The sequence below is a fragment of the Vidua chalybeata genome, chromosome 4, assembly GCF_026979565.1.
Source record: "Vidua chalybeata isolate OUT-0048 chromosome 4, bVidCha1 merged haplotype, whole genome shotgun sequence".
In the NCBI taxonomy this organism is placed as follows: domain Eukaryota; kingdom Metazoa; phylum Chordata; class Aves; order Passeriformes; family Viduidae; genus Vidua; species Vidua chalybeata.
The window spans coordinates 33,454,202-33,472,942 of record NC_071533.1 but is presented as its reverse complement, the minus strand read 5'-3'; the positions used below and the strand labels follow the sequence as shown (position 1 = coordinate 33,472,942).

Below are 18,741 nucleotides of genomic sequence, written 5' to 3'. Positions count from 1 at the left end.
GAGGACTTCACTAACTCCATTATGTCCAAAAATCTTTCTTCATCCTGTATGTTGAATGTCTGTAATGATTTAATATAACTAATCCAGCTTAAGGAGGAAAGAAAATTCTGTCTCTGTGACAACTCAATTTTGAGTTTCTTTGCTGAAACTGTCAGCAGGATACCAACTAATGCCAAATTTGATACAATTTTTATAAAGTGGGCACTTGTCCACAGTGAGCTGGATTAAGGCCACTTACCTAACAGTATTCTTAGGGCAGGAATTTATCTTTAGATGTTACTGCTGAAGCCAGATTTTTACTAGTAATCATAGCTCTTAATTTGAAATGATAATTAAAAAAAACCCAAACAACTGACTTCAGAATGTTTCCTGTAAATAAAGCCTGTGGATGCAGGCTCTATAGGTTGCAATTATTTTATTCTAGCATCATGAAATGAAAGGCGTAGCCAAGCATGAGCATGCCACACTTGAGGTGCTGTTAGGAGCAGAGGTGTCTGTAGAAATGTTAGTAGTTCTCTCTTCACTTTACTGATTTCCTCAGCATAGCAGAGGAACAATAAACGGGCCTTAAGCTCCTGCTGAAAAAAAACATCTGCTAAGGAAAGGGGAATTCTAAGATGAGGATTTCCCTAGCTGAACTCTGTTCTTGCTTCTCTTAGAGATTTGTTATGTGACCTCAAGTTAGCTATTTAACAACCTTGTGCCTAATATCACGTGTGTAAATTTAATATACTTACACTGCTCTGCCTTGGAGAAAGGCATGGGCCTCAACTTGTTTGTGTTTGAAGAGAAACTGAGATTATTACATTAGCCGTGTTGTATAAATGCTACATGTCGTGAATTTGTGAGTGAGCACTTGCACACGCGGTGTGGACACAGTCCCAAAACAGCATTTGTGAGGATAAATGTTATCTGCATGAATGGCAATGCAAAGCACCAACTGAAGGCAGTAAATTACATTCCAGCCTACTGTTCTGGATTTTGCAAGTACCTGGGCTCCTGTGTACCTCCTAATTAGGTGGGGTGAGCATGTCCCAAAGCACAGTGCCGCCGTCCTCCTGCCCGCACTCTGCCTTCCTGTCCTTCACCCTGCTGCCTGCCGCTACGGTTGTGTACGCACTGAGGCCGGGTTTCTCAGCCCCGTGGCCATTCCAGGCCCGGCGATTAAAGCACCACGGCCCCTGTCGGAGGGCCCGTCCGGAGGGGCGGCGGGCGCAGCTCCCCCGCGCCCCCGCAGCGCATTGGCTACGGCGGCGGCCGCCCCGCCGAGCCTGCTGGGGTGCCCCGTGTCGGGCACTGCCTCTGACCTTCTCTTCCCTTCCCTTCCCCGGCGCTGTCAGAGCGGATCAGCGGGCGCGGCGCTGCGATGGAGAGGCGAGCGGCAACGGCAGCCGCCGGGAGAGGAGGAAGAGGAGGAGGAGGAGGAAGGGAGAGATTAGCGCGGTGCCGGCTGGCGCAGAGGCGCGGCTGAGCGCTCCAGCGGGAGCCCGGGGCCCTGCGGACCGTGCGAGGGGCACAGGCGAAGAAGCGGAGATGCGGCCGCTCTCCCCGCGCTGCTGAAGCTCCCGGTCACTCGCCCGGAGGAGGGAGGGAGGCCGGGAAGGTCCGTCCTTCTCTCTGCTCTGCGGGCGCAAAGGGTGCCTGTGCAGTCCCCTCCTCTCGCTTTTATCCCAGCCCCGGAGCAGGAGCCGCCGCCGCCCCCTATCCCTTCCTGCGCTCTTCCCACCATGAGCGGGGCTGTTTTCACCTTATAAAGATGGCGGTGTGGGATCGCTGCAACCTTTAGACTCATGACTGTCAGAAACATCGCCTCCATCTGTAATATGGTGAGTGCTGGCGGGGGGCGGGCGGCGTGGCAGCCCCTGCGGGGGCCGGCTGGGGGGCTGCCCCAGGGGCGCAGCCCAACGCCGCGACTCCATCCCTTGCCCCAGCGGCGGGGGAGCCGGGCAGGCTGCGCCGGGAAGTGCCTGGGATGGAGTTGGCCGACGGAGAGTGACGATGTCCCGAGGAGTTTTCCTGGAGCAGCCCGGGCGTGAGCCGGGGAGGGACGGAGATGCAGAACCGGTGCGAGGCCCCACGGAGCGGGTCTGACCCCGGCCGAGGCGCGCTGCAGACGGAGCCGTGGCCCGCCCTTCCTCCGCCTGCCCTTCCTCCTGCCCTAATACTGCGAAAGGACCAAAGTTGGGTTCTGTATCCGCATTAAATCAATGACCCTGTTTAACACTCTCAGGCAGGCACTCTGAGGTCTCCTAGGGCCAGGAGCTCCCCAGATTACATAGAAAAGGAGGACGTTTAGATGTCTAATGACACTTGGATCCCGATGCTAGGTGCCTGTTCTAGGAAGTCTTGGCTTTAGAGCTAACAGGGTTTAACTTGCACTGCATGCTGCTCGAAGAGAACTGGTGTTTGTAAAGTACTCTTGAATCACTTAGCTTTCTCAAAACCACTTAGGCAATTAGGAAGGAATAAGGAAACGTTTATATTTTTGTTTGTTATGTTCACTTTGCTACTTTTCTCCCCATGGAACAGTTGAAATGATGTTTTCTGCATTCTGTTTGGGTTTAATTTAAATTTTAACAAACTTGGAGCGCCTAATTTAGTTTAGGTTTTTGAAACTTGGCAGGAGGAGGAAAAGCTCAAACTATGTCAAAGACTTTTTAATACAGTGAGACTGTAGCAAACGTACCGAATAAATGGTTGCATTCTAAGCATCCCAATGCAAACAGAAGAGAATCTTATTTTTGCACATTTTGGTTTTTTAGTCTGTATTTTTCACCCTTATTTCCAGGTTCTTCAAGAGCAGCTACACACAGTTGCCAGCTTCCCTCCATGTGGTGCCCCAGCATGCCTTGTGCTGCTGATGCCACACATACCATTCATCTGCCCTGGAGAACGGAGCCTGTCTCTAGGGTAAGGCAATGGGCACAGCCCCAGAGGCTCGGCTCCTGCGGGGTCTGAGTGAGGAAGTGCAGATTGCAAGCCTGCTCCCCTTCCATGTGTCTGCACTTCCATTTAAGTGGGATTGCTCTTTTGTTGCAAATGAGATGCCTGGGAAATCCCATGCATAGGTTTGATTTGAACCTCATCCCTCCCTTTGAAATACCTGCTCTGAAATGCAGGGAGGGTGTGTCGATTCTGGGCTTAAAAGAATTAATACAAAATCCATATTTGAGGTATAATAACCTGGGTGCTCACCTTTCTTCACCAACAGTAACAAGTTTTCTGAACTCTTCATTGTTCTTAATGATTTCCAGTCCAGTGAGCCACAAATACTGCAAAAAGAGTTTCAGGAAATGGTACAGAACTGAGGAGAAAACCTAGGTGCACTTCTCTCTGAGACAGGTTCCAGTTTTTACTGCTGATTAGTGGTAGATGTGATGCCTTGCAAACTGTATAAAAGAGCAGTGCATGAAGGGGAGCTGGAGACTCAGAGGTGGATGTAAGACCTTGGCATAAAGTGCTAGGAACTCTTATTTTTTCATGTGCTTCAGGCAGATGCTCTTGTACGCAGCATACTTCTCCCAAATACTGAACAGATTCACAGCAGAACTGATGAGCTTGTTGCAGTGGTGTGCTGCTCAGCTGTCATTGCCAATATATCCTGCAAAAGTAGCATCTGAGAGATGGAGAGACCAAAGGGAAGAAGGAGAGCCCAAGCAGAAAAGGCATACAAGGATTCATACTTCAAGACAATTCTAGCTCATGGTACTGTGACAGAAGGTGCAGTTGATTGAATGTTAATGATATTTTACATATTCCTTGAGGTCTGTGTACTTAGCTTTTAGAGATGCCATGTTGTGTTGGTCACATTTAGTTTTTTTCTGGATAACCCTCAGGGACTGGAAGTTCTTTTAGGCAAAAACAATGGAGTTTTAGACAACTACAGGAATTTGGGGCTGTAAGAGAAATACAAATTCTTGCAAGTGTTGGCAATATTGCATTATGGCTCCTCCAAAAATGTGTCCACCCTGATGAGGTGATAGACTTGAACTCAGTGATCTGTAGAAGGAGCTATGACAACCTTCCAGAGGGTTAGAGGTATAAAAGTAAACCTTTGCTTTTTTAAAACCCAAATATTTGCAGCACTAGTTTGATTTAGGACATCTGTAGAAATCTATCTAGAAAGATGCTGAGATGCTGATTCTCAGACCTTGTTCCTGCACTATAACATTGTGCTTGAAAACTGAGCTACTGACAAGCTGTAGACTAAGAAATAACTGTGTAGTTCTTAGGTAATATAATATGTTTTTCTATATAATGCTACATAATAGTAGGTTTCTAAATTTTTTAACCTGGCTAAACTCAGTAATTAAAAAAAGGGGTTCTGGTCTTTATTTTTTCCCATTCCACTTTAGAGTGTTCACAGAGGTTTTTTTTGTTTTTGAAAAAAAAAGCCCCCAGAATCCAAACAATTATGTCTGGTTGATTTTAGGGGTGGTGTGGAGAGTAGAGGAAGAGAGACAGAGGCAGCAATTGGTCCTGAAATACTTGTCCTTCCCTGAATGCAACTTAGATTGTGTTTTCAGTGGTAGTCCTTTCTTGACAAAGTTTTTTGTGTGTGTTTGTCCAATGTTTGCTCTCATGTCCTGAAGGGAAAAATAAAAATATTACTGAAATTTAACTGAATTAATTGAAAAACCTGGCTAGCCAGCATTTTTGAATGTATGTTTGCTATTTAGTTGACTGCCTGATATTTGGTATCTTGGGTTGTAATTTTGATCTCCTAAAGATGGTAGAGCTTGTTAGTCTTTTCAGGAAGGATCAAAACAAGTGTAGTGAAGCAAGAAAGACAGGGACAGTATTTAACTTGCAAAAGATACTTAGTACTGGATAAGCTTTCACATGCTGAGACAGACACAGGAGGAGCTAGCCAGTAAGAAGCAAATATTTGGTGGGGGAAGTTTTCACTTGGCACATTTACTTGTAGTAAATATTTAAATGCACAACCTTCTAGAATTAAACAAAATTTCTCTATTGTCTTTTACCAGTTTTGTCCCCTAAGTTATAATAATAGCAATAGTTCTAGTTATTATTCACTGATTTGCTTAATGAGAAGTAAGAGCTAAAACTTGTTCTGAATGGGTGGAGGGGATGAAGGCAACTGTGCCTGAAGGAATCAGTAAGATTCTTATGTGGGCATGATGGCCATGTTCACTGAGAAGGGAGGTGTAGTCTGCAGGATGTTCAACTCAGCTGCCTCAGCCCAGTAAAAGCTCATTCACTCTGCCTGCACACCATTTTCACCACTGAGGGATGTATACAATAGGCAGTTGTCATCTTTTATGTAGGACAGGTACAACAGATGTGAAGTATAAGATACATTGGAAAAACTCTATTTGAGGGAGTACCAACAGCCAGTGCCTTGTAACACTGGTAGACTGCAGGCACCAACTAGGGATGTGATGTAACTCCTACAATGCTGTAATTCTCTTTGGTTATTGTTTCTGTGGAAAAACTCAATGACTCAAGTACCAAATCCTGGTTCAAATGTAGACAGGTATGCTGGCATTTCATGCTCACTGAAATCCTCTGCAGTGTGCTTCTCTGTTGATGAGCTTTAGGTACAGCCTTGAGTTCTGAGTTAAGCTCATGCTGCAGCTGTGGCCTAGGGATATTACTGTTATGTGCAGTGAAGGACATCTAACCATTTCAGAATGTATTGATATATATTTATACTGATCTGGCTAACAAGCTCTGTGGATCATATTTCTCTCTTTTAGAATTCTGTTGAGAACAGGTATTAATTCCCTCCCTTTCATAATTTTGTAATAGTATTTCAAATATTCCAATTAGAACTTCATAGTGTTCTGACAATTAATGAACAGAATAATCTAAACACATTCAGATTTCTTTGATACAAGGTATCATCTGAGATACCTCATAGTTACTCCTGGTAGTTGTTGTATAGATATCGTTTGGAATAAAAGTTGCATTTCCTTGGATTAATTTTGGAGTTTCATGTTACTCTTTCTTCTCATGGTCTCATAGTTATGAGCCTCAGAAAAATAGCTGGTTTTCTGCATGAAAGCATTCACACAATTCATCAGGAATTATGTGAACACCTGTGAATTGCAGCTTTCATTTAAAAATAAACAAACAAGCAAGCAAACAAACAAAGAGTTTCTAACAATCCTAGAAACTGGTTGTAGAGAAAAAACATACAAGCCTAGGAGTCTGTACATTCAGGAAACAAATAAGAATAAATGTTTGATTTTTTTTGTTTATTTAATAGCATTATTTTAGAGACTAATTGCAGCATTTGTTTGAATATTGGACATTGGCAGAATGAAGACTCAAACTACAAACAGATTTGGAAAAGGCTTTATACAAAAAAAACCCTACAATTTTAATGCTGCAAAAATACTAAAATCCTGTTTCATACAGGAATAATAAGAATATTATTCAATTAAAGAATTGATCACTATGATTTTCAACTGGATTTATTCATTTGGACAACCTGCAATATATATTTCTTCATGTCTTATATATCTTCCCATAAATACAGATAAAGGCAAAATAATACATGCCAGACAATAAAAACAGTTATCTGAAGGCATATTTAAATTGATAAAGGAAAATAAATTTTTACATCTGATAAGATTAAAGAGTTCAAGCAATGCAGTTTTAGAAGCATAGTCTCAAGAGTGCACAATTTCAATATGACATAGAAAATATAGAAACAAAAATATGAAAAGTATGGAGAATATGAAGTCTAATCTTTGTAATAACTTTCTGAAGTAATAAGAAACTTGAGAGTATGGCTGACAAATGGGTATTGGACTAACAGACAGAAAGTGTGCATTCCATCAGAAGATGAACGGAAGTCCACAAAACATTTTTTTTTTTTTGATAGAGGAATATATGTTAAATGAGAAACATCCTAATATATCATTCCCAAAGTATAACCTCGAGTAATGGCTGAGGCTTGTCTTGCATGAATATATTTTGATGGCTAAAGTGGTTATTATGTACTTAGTAGCTGCTTAGAAAGTAAGCACAAAAGGACAGCTCATGAACACAATGTGCAGTGTACAGTGTGTTTCTTTTAGATGCATGTAGTCTGGCTTCCTATTGCTGAATTAAGAGTAAACCAGTGGTAGTGCTAAACACCTCAGTAAAGGAACCTCTTAGTTATAGATCAGCAAGACTGAGTGAATCTGAATTGTGGAAGAGATGACATTAAAAGGAGACTCTGGACCCTGATTAACTGTGTGTGGTGGGCAAGTGCTGCACAGGAGGTGAGATTCTGATGGATTTGAAGAGCCTCAGTCTGTGGAGTCTAAGTCCTGGCCAATCAGAGAAGCAGTCAGCCAGTTCCCTTCTGCTGACCTTCCTTTAGCCTCAGAAACTGCCCTTGGCTGGCTGTTTTGCAGGTACGCTTGCATATATTTATTTTATTTATTTATTTTATTACATACATTATGTGCTTAACACCCCAGGATATCAGTGCTTCTGGGGAAGAAGCATCCCCACTGTCAGGACTCCACTCTAAGCATGTTCATGGGTATGCTCAGCCATTGCAGAAAAGGCTGTTGTGCTGAAGGTTTCAAACCAGCCATTACTGGATATTGTGTGTTTCAGTTATTTAATTTGATTTTTTTGATTTCACAATTAATGTCCTCGTAACAGCTGTATGTAATGTATCCTATGACAATAAAGTCTCCAACTGTCCACTGAATATGATAAACCTGTGTTATTTCTGATGTAGGTCAGCCAAAGTTGGAGATTGCCAATGATAGGAACGACATCGCATTTCCTAATGTCTTACTGGAATCTACATTACGGTAATTTGAGCTTGGTACTTCTCATCCTGTCCATTGCTGAGACCAAGAACAGACTAGTTCTTTTCTGTAACAAACTGTAGTCTTGAAAATATTGTCATGCCCTTTCCTGCATTATGCAGCCTTTTCTGTCTTATGCAACACAACCCCATTCAACCCTTTTTTATAGGTCACTTTCCTCTAGAGTTGAGTCTTCTATTTTGACTGGCTTCTTTTGGATCCTTTCCAGTTACTTTTATCTCCCTTGAAACCAGGCACCCAAACCTGGATGTAAGATGTCTTACCAGTGACAAGTTAAACAGGAAAGTTACTTTAAGATCTTAGTAGACCACCTGCAAGAATTGATTATGTTGTCAACATTTGTTGTTGTGGTTTTGGGGATTTTTTAAAATAACACTGCATACCTGTGGCTTATTCATCTTAGATGACACAGAGACTTCCCTTTTCTTTCTTTCTTTTTTAAAACTTTACTACCTTGGTCAGCTGTTTCCCATTTTGTACATGGTGATTCTTCTCTTCATGTACAGAATCTTACACTTGTCTCAGGTCCTTAAAGGATTTCTCTAAAAGAAAAATACTGTAATTTTTTTTTTTTAATTCTAAACCTGTCCTGCAACATAGCTGCAGCCTTCATTACTCATCTTTTATGGAGATTTAATGAATGTATTCCTACTTCTGTCTCCAGGTTATCAGAGTATTCCAGCTGGTCCAGCTGTGATGAAGTTTAGAAGGCGCCTTGCTTTTAAAATGCTCTGAGGCAGCACAAATGCAGTATGTGGTCTAGACAAAAACATTACTGAAAAAGTTAATAGTTTGTAAGCAAATCTTTGTTTAATTTTGACTCATGAGACCATCTTGAGGCTATGCATTCTGAAGAAGGAAACTGGCCAAAACCAGTGGTTTTGCTGCTTCTTCCAGCACAAGCCTGGGTGCCTCTAATCTAAGAACAATTAAGCTGGAGATACAAAAAGACTCACAAGAGAATATTGAGTTGCAGTTTGGTAAAAGCTGTCTAATCTTGGAAAGTTTAAAGGTCAATATTTTTAAAAATTTACTTATCGATATAGACACTGGACTTCCAACACTTCAATAGAACCTCACCTGCAGTACTTTGTTGCTTTGTGCTTTGAGAAAACCAAGTTTATCAGCTATGTAAGACTGAGTACCTTAAAAACTTTGTCCATGGTTTTAAGTGGTTCAGGATTTCAGGTCTTGCAATTATTATCCATTTCTTGGAAACCGTATAGGGGTAAAGTTATTTGTGGTATATGTGATACTTAGATCTGTAAATAGAGATAGTTTAGTGTACCCAGCAAGAAAAAATGTTAGGCCTCTCCTTTCAAGCTCTTCTGATTTGCCTTAATGATCAGAAGGCTCTTTGGAAAAACACACAAAAATAATTTATTTAGATACGTTTTGATAAATCATCTTTCCTAAAAAAAATTGAATACACAGTCATTTTTCAGTCAGTCCAGGTTCTTTTGCTGTTTACTATGGTCCTCTATGTGTTTTCATATAATTGTCTCTTTCCTCTTTCTTCTTGTGGTAAAAAAGACCCAAAATAGCTTTGCTGGAGGAATAAAAAGCATTTCCTCACAGAATGAAGAGATAGCTAATCTGGTTAAATTCAACCATCTTGTGGGACTTACACTTAAAAAAATTACAGAAATGCTCCACGTTTGGCTTTTAATATCTATGATTTTTTAAGAAGGCTGGTTTGGCTATTTCATACTCACCATAGCTCTCTGAAAGTTGAGATTGCTCCTGAGGATAGCCAAAGTCCAGCACTGGGGACAGGTGATGGATCTTTGAAAGCAGCTGCATGTGTGCTGCATGCTGTGCATGCTAGTTCTCCTTTTACTCTTGATTCTTTGTGTTGCTTCTGGGAGCAAATTTTGGGATTTTTACAGTTGCCTCCTCTCTTTTGAGTTATCTATCACTGCTATTTGTTGGCCAGGAGACCTTCCCCATATTTCTTTATTTTCTTTTTTCCTTTCCTTCCATGTGTTGTGCCTTCCAAAATCCTTAAATTCAGGCTGCCTAGCCCTGAAGCCATTTCTATTTTTACTCTAATTTCTCTTCTACCAGCTCAAACATCACTGTTAGTTTGTCTTAAGTCTTCAGTTTTTCCCTTCAGGAAACTATCGTGTTGCTCTCACTTTTCCTGAATACTAAGAAAAAAGAAATCTAGTCTATAAATGTATATGATCCAAAACTCTTTGTCATGGACCAGCCATCTTCCTTCATTAATCTCTTGCTCTTCATGTATTTAAGTTCCTATTTTAATTATTCAATTTTATGTGTTTTTCCATTATATTTTGTAGATTTTCTTGTGAACAAAATATTTCTTCTTATTTCTTTTTTTTTTTTTGTCTTTGTACAGACATATTTTTCTATACAAAGAAAAATTTAATTAATTTTTTGGTTTTCATACCATGTTTCTGTTTATTTAGTGATACCCACTTGGGGTGGGTATCACTAAATAACATAAGGTGGCTTCTGAAGAGTTCTAATTTCTTTACTGTATCCATTTACTTTAAATTAAACACATGTATATTTCTAGAAAGTTAGTGCCATTTTTATAGCTCTGTCACAGTATGAAGTTTAGTCTGCTGTCTTCTGTTGACACTATCTTTCATATTAGCTCTTGTCCATTTCTCATCCTCCATAGAATAATTGTATTTAGATTACTTTGCTACATGTGATTTAATGAACCAATCCGATTACTTCTCTTTATCCTGAAGTTTTTTTATATATCAGCTAAAGTGTAAAGGAACTTCAACTTTTTTTTTAAACTAATCTGTTTCCTGTGATCAAAAGCACAAATGAAACTCTTAGCAACATTATCAGAAATTTCAACTGAAAAGAAAACCAGCAGTCTTATTCTTTGGAAAGTCCAGGGCAAAGTAACAAGAGGAAAAAATACAGGTCATATGGGCCGAATGTTTTTGGAGCCATGCTGTGGCAAAAAATTTGGCCTGAATTGACTTGTTCTTGGCTATGTCTCCAGCTGTATGTCTTTTTATGAGGGCTGAATACTGATTGTTGAATTAAGTGGTAAAACTGAGAAATCAAGGTTCCAACACCACAGAATACACAGTAGGAGTTTCCACATTGACCTAGTTCTCACTCTCATTAGGTCTAGAGACCACAGTCACTCCACTGCATTTCCTTCACAAGTGTATTCTTTTAAGAAGGAGCCAGTCTCCTTTACTGTCTCTACACTCTGATATGACTTTATTTAATACTCCCAAATCCCTCTTCATTGACTTATGCAGCCTTTCCTCATTTCAAGCTCTGTAGCTACACTGCTGCTTCTGCTTATTTTTATGGAACTACAGTAGATTCAGCTGTGGTAGGATATTTCTGCTAGCTGAAGCTTTTATGAAACAATAGAGAGTGGTTGCATTAAAATGTCTGAGCAGGTTTTCACTGTAGAAGTAATCAAAATTACTTGCTAGGAGTGAGAACAAACACGAACATGCTGAAAAAATAGTCATGGTTGACGTTTGCTGTAGATTGACATCAGTAGACTAACTAACATGTTTTCCATTTGATATGATTAATTTAAACTGAATTCTGAACCACCTTTAACGCATCCCTAATAATATATTTTACCAGTTTAAACCTGGATTGGGTGTAAAGTTTCTGGTATACTTTCTTGGAAAAATTTCCTTCTTCTGTCCTCATGTCAACTGCTTATTGAGGAGACTTCATATGCAAAACAAGAAATTTATATGCAATGTGACATGGTTTGAGTTTTACTAAGTAGCCTGTCTACATTTTTTTCTCCGTGTAAGGAATATATCCTTCTTTGAAGCACCAGGTCTCTCTGCTTCTTACCTATGTTCTTAGACTGCTTTTCCAAGGATTTAACAGTATCTTTTTGGAAACCTCAGAATAAATAAAAATCAGATTGAAATTCCCTTTGATACAAGAAGGCCCTATTCCTAATGAAGTCTGAGTGAGTTATGTCAGTTTACTCAAAGATTGAATTTCAGCCTCACTGTTTTGTTGGGTCACTGTTACACTGTACTTTATTTTATATTTGCAACAGCAAAGGCCTGGATTTGGAGAGGTAAAAAAGCTCCATGATGAGATGTTACTAAGCATGTGGTTTTTTCAACAGCAGATACTTTGGAAATTTCCATGCAATGTAGAGTTTTTATATGAAGATTGGTTAGTATAGATCATTAATTTGTTTGGTTTTCAGTGATAATTTCATTTGATCAATCCTGATTCTTGATCTTTCTCACAATATTTACAAGAAAATTTAAACACAATAAAGGGTTTTTCCAACCATCTGGCATCCTCTGAAATAAGAAAACCTGGCCCTGGAGAAAAAGCAAATGAATAATGTAGGAGCAACTAGTTAGCAGAGCATTTGCATTGTATTTTTCTAACAGAATGCACTAACCTGTAGTTTTATGAAAGTGTAGAAAGTTACTTTCTAGAGATAATATTTTCCATGAACTGTAGAGGAAGAATTTATTTCAATGTAGAGAATACTTCCTACAAAACTGGAAAAACACCCATTTCATTTTTTGTTTAGGGTACTCGATTGTAATGTTCAAAGTGAACACAAAGAAAACCTTCACTTTGATCTGAATGCTGTACTATGAGTATTAATATGAAGATGTTTTTCCTCAGAAGCTGCATTAATCTTCTGTAGTCATGTTTCTCTTGTATCAGACAAGGGTTTGAGGGTAACAGTGGCTGTTTGCTTCACTGCTAATATCAGATAGGCAAATATTTATCAGTTTCTTCCCTCTTGGAATGCTTTGCTGAATATGTGCATCTTTGGCAAGGCTGACTTCCCAAGCAATGAAACTAATCTTCATATAAGACTTGCATAATTATCACACTGTCATCTCTGTTGAATGGTAGCCAATAATTGCTTTGCATTAATCAATCTTTTTTTCCACGTTTCTCACCAAGGCTTAGCAGAATCTGGTGAGACCATATATCCCTTATGAAGTTTCTCATGAATGCTTGTGCTTGTGAAGTACTTTAGACTTGAAGGATTTTCTAGGAAGTAACATGGTCTGAGCAATGAACTCCGTGTATGTGAGAGAAAGAGAGAGAATGGAGAAAGATCTAAGAAAGGGATGTGAAATATGAAATCTTTGGAGCTTTTTTTGAACCTGCCAACTTAAAGGAGATGTTTTACTTTCAAGGCTTGCAAATTCTCAAAGATCACCTGTGCTGAGTTTCACAGTGCTCATTCTGTTGACGAAATCTTCTTTTAATGAATTGGCATGAAATAATAATCTAATTTGGCAAGCAGTGGTGATGGTAGGTGCAGTGAGGAAACAGAAATCAGGCCTTGGGGAGAAGATGGGGAAGGGACATGAGAATTCTAAATCTGATTACCAGTTACTTTGAAAATTTTAGCTGATGAAGTCTAAGCAAATGTCTACCTTGACTTCATCAAGGCTTTTGATACTGTCTCATACAATGTCCTCATAGACAAACTCAGGAAGCATAGCCTGGATGAGTGGACAGTGAAATGGATTGAGAACTGGCTGACCCCAGAGAGTCACTATCAGTGACACACGTTCTGGTTGGAGGACTGACACTTGTGGTGTCCCCCATGATTCAATATTGGAGTTGTTTAAATTATTCACCAATGGCTTGGATGAAGGGGCAGATTCCTCCTCAGCAAGTTTGCTGGTGACACCAAGCTGGGAGGAGCAGCCAATACCCCAGAGTGCCATGCAGCCCTTCAGAAGGGCCTCGACAGGCTGGAGAGATGGGCAGAGAGGAAATTCAGTGAAGGCAGGTGCAGGGTCCTGCACCTGGGGAGGAGTAACCCCATGCACCAGCACAGGCTGGGGATTGACCTGCTGGAAAGCAGCTGTACAGGGAAGGACCTGGTGGACAACAAACTGTCCATGAGCCAGCAGTGTGCCCATGTGGATGAGAAGGCCAATGGTGTCCTGGGGTGCATTAGGAAGAACATTGCCAGCAGGCTGAGGGAGGTGATCCTGCCCCTCTTAGTACTGGTGAGGCCACATCAGGAGTGCTGTGCCCAGTTCTGAGCTCCTCAGGGCAGGAGAGACATGGAGCTCCTGGAGCAGGTCCAGTGGAGGGCAGTAAAGATGAGTGAGGGATTGGAGCATCTCTCTTGTGAGGAAAGGCTGAGGGAGCTGGGCCTGTTCAGCCTGGAGAAGAGACAGCTGAGAGGGGAACTCATCAATGTCTGTAAGCATCTGAAGTGAGGGTGTCAGAGGATGGAGCCAAGCTCATAATGTGTATAGGAATGATGACATTTGCTTTGGCAGCAACTACCTTACTTGCTTAGTAATTTAAGCTTGTTCAAAAATGGGCATTTTAATATAGCCAAACGACAGGTAACATACCAGATTAGTGGTTGTGCTTACAGGCCAGCAGTTACCTAAACAACGTTGGTGTTGAAGATACAGCTGAGCATAACTTGCCACACTAGGGCAGTGACTAAGAGATCTAACAGTGCTTGGATTTATGTGCTCTTTAATGTTAGATAGGACAAAATGACATATATATTGCATTTGCTTTAAGCATCTGTGATGTTACCAGAACTAGGTGCCAATCTGAAGCCCAAGTATTGTTACAGGCTGATGTTTAATTCAGAAGGATTCAGAGGAGTTTCAGTAATTCTTAGAAAACCTGCCTCCCATCTAGAAACTGGTTTTTAGGGTTGTACTTAAGATCAACTACTGTCTGTATGAGACAAGAAAGTAATGGGATCCAGATGAGCATGTACACAGTAAAAATAAGGGGGAGGTGGGTGTGGGAAGAACCACTGTTGTGACCTGTTCATTCTTAGTCACCTATTACTAGAGGGTCCATGCCAGGCCAGCTCAACTATCCAGATTTGCAAATATTTTTAGTGGCTCATGAGACTGTTGTGCTTGCCTATCAGTAAGACAGAGTTAGCTTGACTAATCATAGCTAAAAGGAATGAATTATTTTGTCTTGATACTGTCCATAATTTTACTTTAGAATCTTAATATTTTAAATAATTTCTTCCTTTTTAATATTTTTGTTGTTGTTGTTGTGGTTGGTTGGTTTGGGTTATGTCATTTTTTCCTTTTTTTTTTTTTTTTTTTTTTTTTTTGTGTGTGTGTGTGTGTAGGGCACCAATGCCTCTGCTCTGGAAAAAGACATTGGCCCAGAGCAGTTTCCAATCAATGAACACTACTTTGGATTGGTCAATGTAAGTTCCATTTTGATGTTACTTGAAATTTGCCTTATTCCTTGGTTTTGTTTTGTTTTTCACCCTGCACTTACTAATCTTATTCTAATGCAGGATTGTCTTTTATTATTAAGTGCTGCTCATGTTGCTATTTTAGACAAAGTGGGTTGCAAAACTCTATCAGATGTTTGAAGATGGGTTCATACACCCCCAGAGAGAACAGTTCTATGAATATTTCCAGGGATTAGAACATACACTTAAATAAAATTAATAGTCTATTTTAGGTGTGAAATAGGACGGAGGAAGTGATGAAAGTATGTACAAGTTTAGGTACAGCATTCTACATCGGCGACTCTTAGAAGGAGCTTTTTTATTTGACCAAGGAGAAAATGAGTGAGAAGAATGTTTGAATCACTTGTTTGTTCCCTGATATATGATATAGGTATAGTAATTTTTGCATTGAAAACATTAGTCATTCTGCTACTGAGCAGTAAGATAGAGCCCAGATATGGAAATAAACTTAATGAAATCCACTGCAATAAATATTTTTCTTACAAGTGGAAACCTTTACTTTGTATCCTAGTTAATTTAGGACACCATAGTGTTTTTTCATGAAGTGTCATGGTGGGTGTGGAAATCTATTTCTACTGCAATTACATGGCAAAATGGCTGGTTTGTGACAGTGACAGGAGTCAGAATTTGGATGAACAGCTAGTTTTGTTGTGATGCACAGGGATTAAGCTTGTTTTTAATTTTGCATGGCAGTTTGGGAACACCTGCTACTGTAACTCTGTGCTGCAGGCATTGTATTTTTGCCGGCCATTTCGGGAAAATGTATTATCATACAAGGCCCAACAGAAAAAGAAGGAAAACCTCTTGACTTGCCTGGCAGATCTTTTCCACAGTATTGCTACTCAGAAGAAAAAAGTTGGAGTTATTCCACCAAAGAAGTTTATATCAAGGTTACGAAAAGAGAATGGTAAGTGTAAAACCGAAGTTCTCTGAGGTATTCATGCATTGATCAAAAAAGTATAAATACATATTAAGCAATGTGATCATATTAATCAGAAACACGGGTTAGATTTGTAAATTGCTTTTATTATTTTGTGGGGTGTATTATTATTTTAGTATCTGTGTATGTGATATTATGCTTGAAATAACCATAGCAGATTTCATAGGCTCCCAGAGGTGTGTGAATTAGTGATGTTTGCACAACATGGTGGGGCAGACCTTACTGTAGGGTGAGCTAGGGCTGGGAATAGGGTGAAACTGCTGTAATTAAATTTTTTTTTTTGGAGTATGGCAGAGAGAAATATTGAGGGCAGATGGCAGTATAGAAACTGTGTGACCTAGGAAGGCTGCAGGCACCACCAGCTCCAGAACACCCTGGAGGATAAGGAGCCGGGTACACGTAAGGTGGTCTATCAACTACAATCAGCTGCTGCTCTGGTTCTTGGAAGTGGTGGACACAGTCTTACTTGGTGAAGCATCAGACCCCTTTTGACCATTAAGTTGGCAACAGCATAGACCTAATCTTGTAGTAGTTCTGTCTAAGGGATATGAGCCTGTCACAGCTCCATTTTGGCCTGGATTCATCTCAGTGTGGATGGTATGCTTAGAAACAGAGAGGCTTTGAATGAAGAGACAGAGTATGAGTCAAACACCTGGAAGAAATTGCTTCCTAGTGACAGCATATAAATGAGCAGACTGTTCATTTCAGAGCAGACATTTGAAATCATGAAAAAGTTAACTCTGAGTCATCTAGTGATAAATGCCCCCACACTATTGGGGATCACGTAAAGACTGGATCTCATGTTTTCAGCTTTTTTAAATTAGTGCCAGAGTCAGTGTGTATTACCCTGCTTATATGTCCAGGCTAGACACTACAAAGCCAACGGTTCTGTGCAATGTTTTCTGAGGAAATCCATGTGAAGTTTTTCAGGAACAGGGGGATAAAAATACACATTTCTGGGAACACGCATACTTTTTTCTTTGACATGGTGGGCGAGTTAAGCCTTTACTGGAGAAGTCTGTACTAAATCACCACTGGGATATTTTCCCCTCTTACTGCAAGCAATTTGTATTGAACAGGACAAGTCTTTTCTCACCAGACTTGTGTGTGAAAAATGAACTTTGTTAGGTAGTGTTATTATTACTACTTGAAGTGAGTTAACCTTGACTGGCTGCCAGGTGCCCACCAAGCTGGTCTCTCACTCCTCCTCTCAGCAGGGCAGAGGGAGAAGATAAGAGGAAAAAATCTCATGAGTTGAGATCAAAGTAGTTTAATTAAAAAAAAAAACAAAAAAAACCCAAAAAACCCCAAAAAAATACATGCAAAAACAAAGAAAACCAAAGGAGATTTATTCTCTACCTCCCATCAACAGATGATTTCCAGGTACTATCTGGGATGTAGGGCCTTGACATGTGTAGAAGTTTGTTTGGAAGAGATATATCTTAATAATGAAAACCCACACATCTTTCTCTTAGATTTTAGTGATGAACATGAAGTCACATGGCATAAAATATGACTTTGGCCATTTTGGGTCAGCTGCCTCACCTATGTCCCCTTCCCAACCTCTTTCACACCCAGTCTACCAGACTTTGGGAGGATGAGGTTGGAGAGACAGCCTTGATGCTGTGTGAGTGCTGAAACACTGGTACATCACCACCACCATTTTAGGCACACCTACAAAGCACAACACCCTGTGGGCTACTGTGAGGAAAGGTAACTCCATCCCAGTCATAGTACACAAGTATGTGTCAGCATCCAATAGCCTCAATTTTCTCAGCTATGTGGCTTACTGTCAAAACTCTGTGAAGTTCCTGAATGTCTGAGGGACTTGGAATATGGGAATGGAAGTTAGTGCTGACTAAAGTTAGGCAGTGAGTGTCTAGTGTAAGGAAATAATTTAGGATGAGTCACTTTCTTGCTTTCTTCATTGATTGTAATGGGAGCCTACACAACCAGCTCCAATGAGTGTAACTTTCTAGACAGCTAAAGTTAGGTGAGATGAAGCTCTCCCCCAGAGTAACTTCACTGAAGCCAGGGTGACTGGCTGCAAAACTGTTCTTTGGAATGACTCAAAATACTTTGCTGAGCAAGGATAAGTATAAGTATTTGGGAAAAAAAATAATTTTCTGTCTTGGAGGAAAGGATATTCAGCTGTACAAATCTTGACTCTCTTCTTCACAGATCTCTTTGACAACTACATGCAGCAGGATGCACATGAGTTTTTAAATTACCTGCTCAACACCATTGCAGACATTTTGCAGGAGGAGAAGAAACAGGAAAAGCAAAATGGGAAACTGAAAAATGGCAACATGAATGAAGCCGAAGAGAACAATAAACAAGAACTGACCTGGGTGCATGAGATTTTTCAGGGAACACTGACTAACGAAACTAGATGTTTGAACTGTGAAACCGTAAGCATTGGGATAGATTTTTTTTTTTTGGTTGTTACCCATTAATAGATAGATACATTTTGTATATATAAATATATGAATCTTTTCAGACATCTGAGAATTGTGGATATTCCTGTAGAATTTACTTCTTGAAGTGAGTATATTCTTTTCTAAAAATTTATTTTTCTAAGCATTACTTGGCTAATCTCTGCCAAGTTTTGCTGTCCTAATACATATGTCTACAGTTAAAATCCTTGCTGGTAAATCAATACCTTTCCTTATCACTGTTACTTTGAGAGATGATATTCACATCATATTCATATAATAAGTGAAATGTTAAGATGATTTGTGTTAATTCCATCTTAAGAGTCTGACAGGTAT

At 40.1% G+C, this 18,741-nt stretch overlaps 1 protein-coding gene across 1 annotated transcript in view; it reads left to right on the top strand.

Annotated features, from left to right (window-relative positions):
• The first annotated feature begins 1,499 nt into the window (after positions 1–1,499).
• USP46 (ubiquitin specific peptidase 46) overlaps positions 1,500–18,741 on the top strand; it is a 34,183-nt gene continuing 16,941 nt past the window's right edge. The window contains exons 1-4 of the mRNA XM_053940906.1: positions 1,500–1,826; positions 14,899–14,979; positions 15,724–15,937; positions 18,152–18,381. Of these exons, the coding sequence (XP_053796881.1) occupies positions 1,791–1,826; positions 14,899–14,979; positions 15,724–15,937; positions 18,152–18,381 (561 nt within the window). The 5' untranslated portion in view covers positions 1,500–1,790. The remainder of the gene's footprint in view (positions 1,827–14,898; positions 14,980–15,723; positions 15,938–18,151; positions 18,382–18,741) is intronic.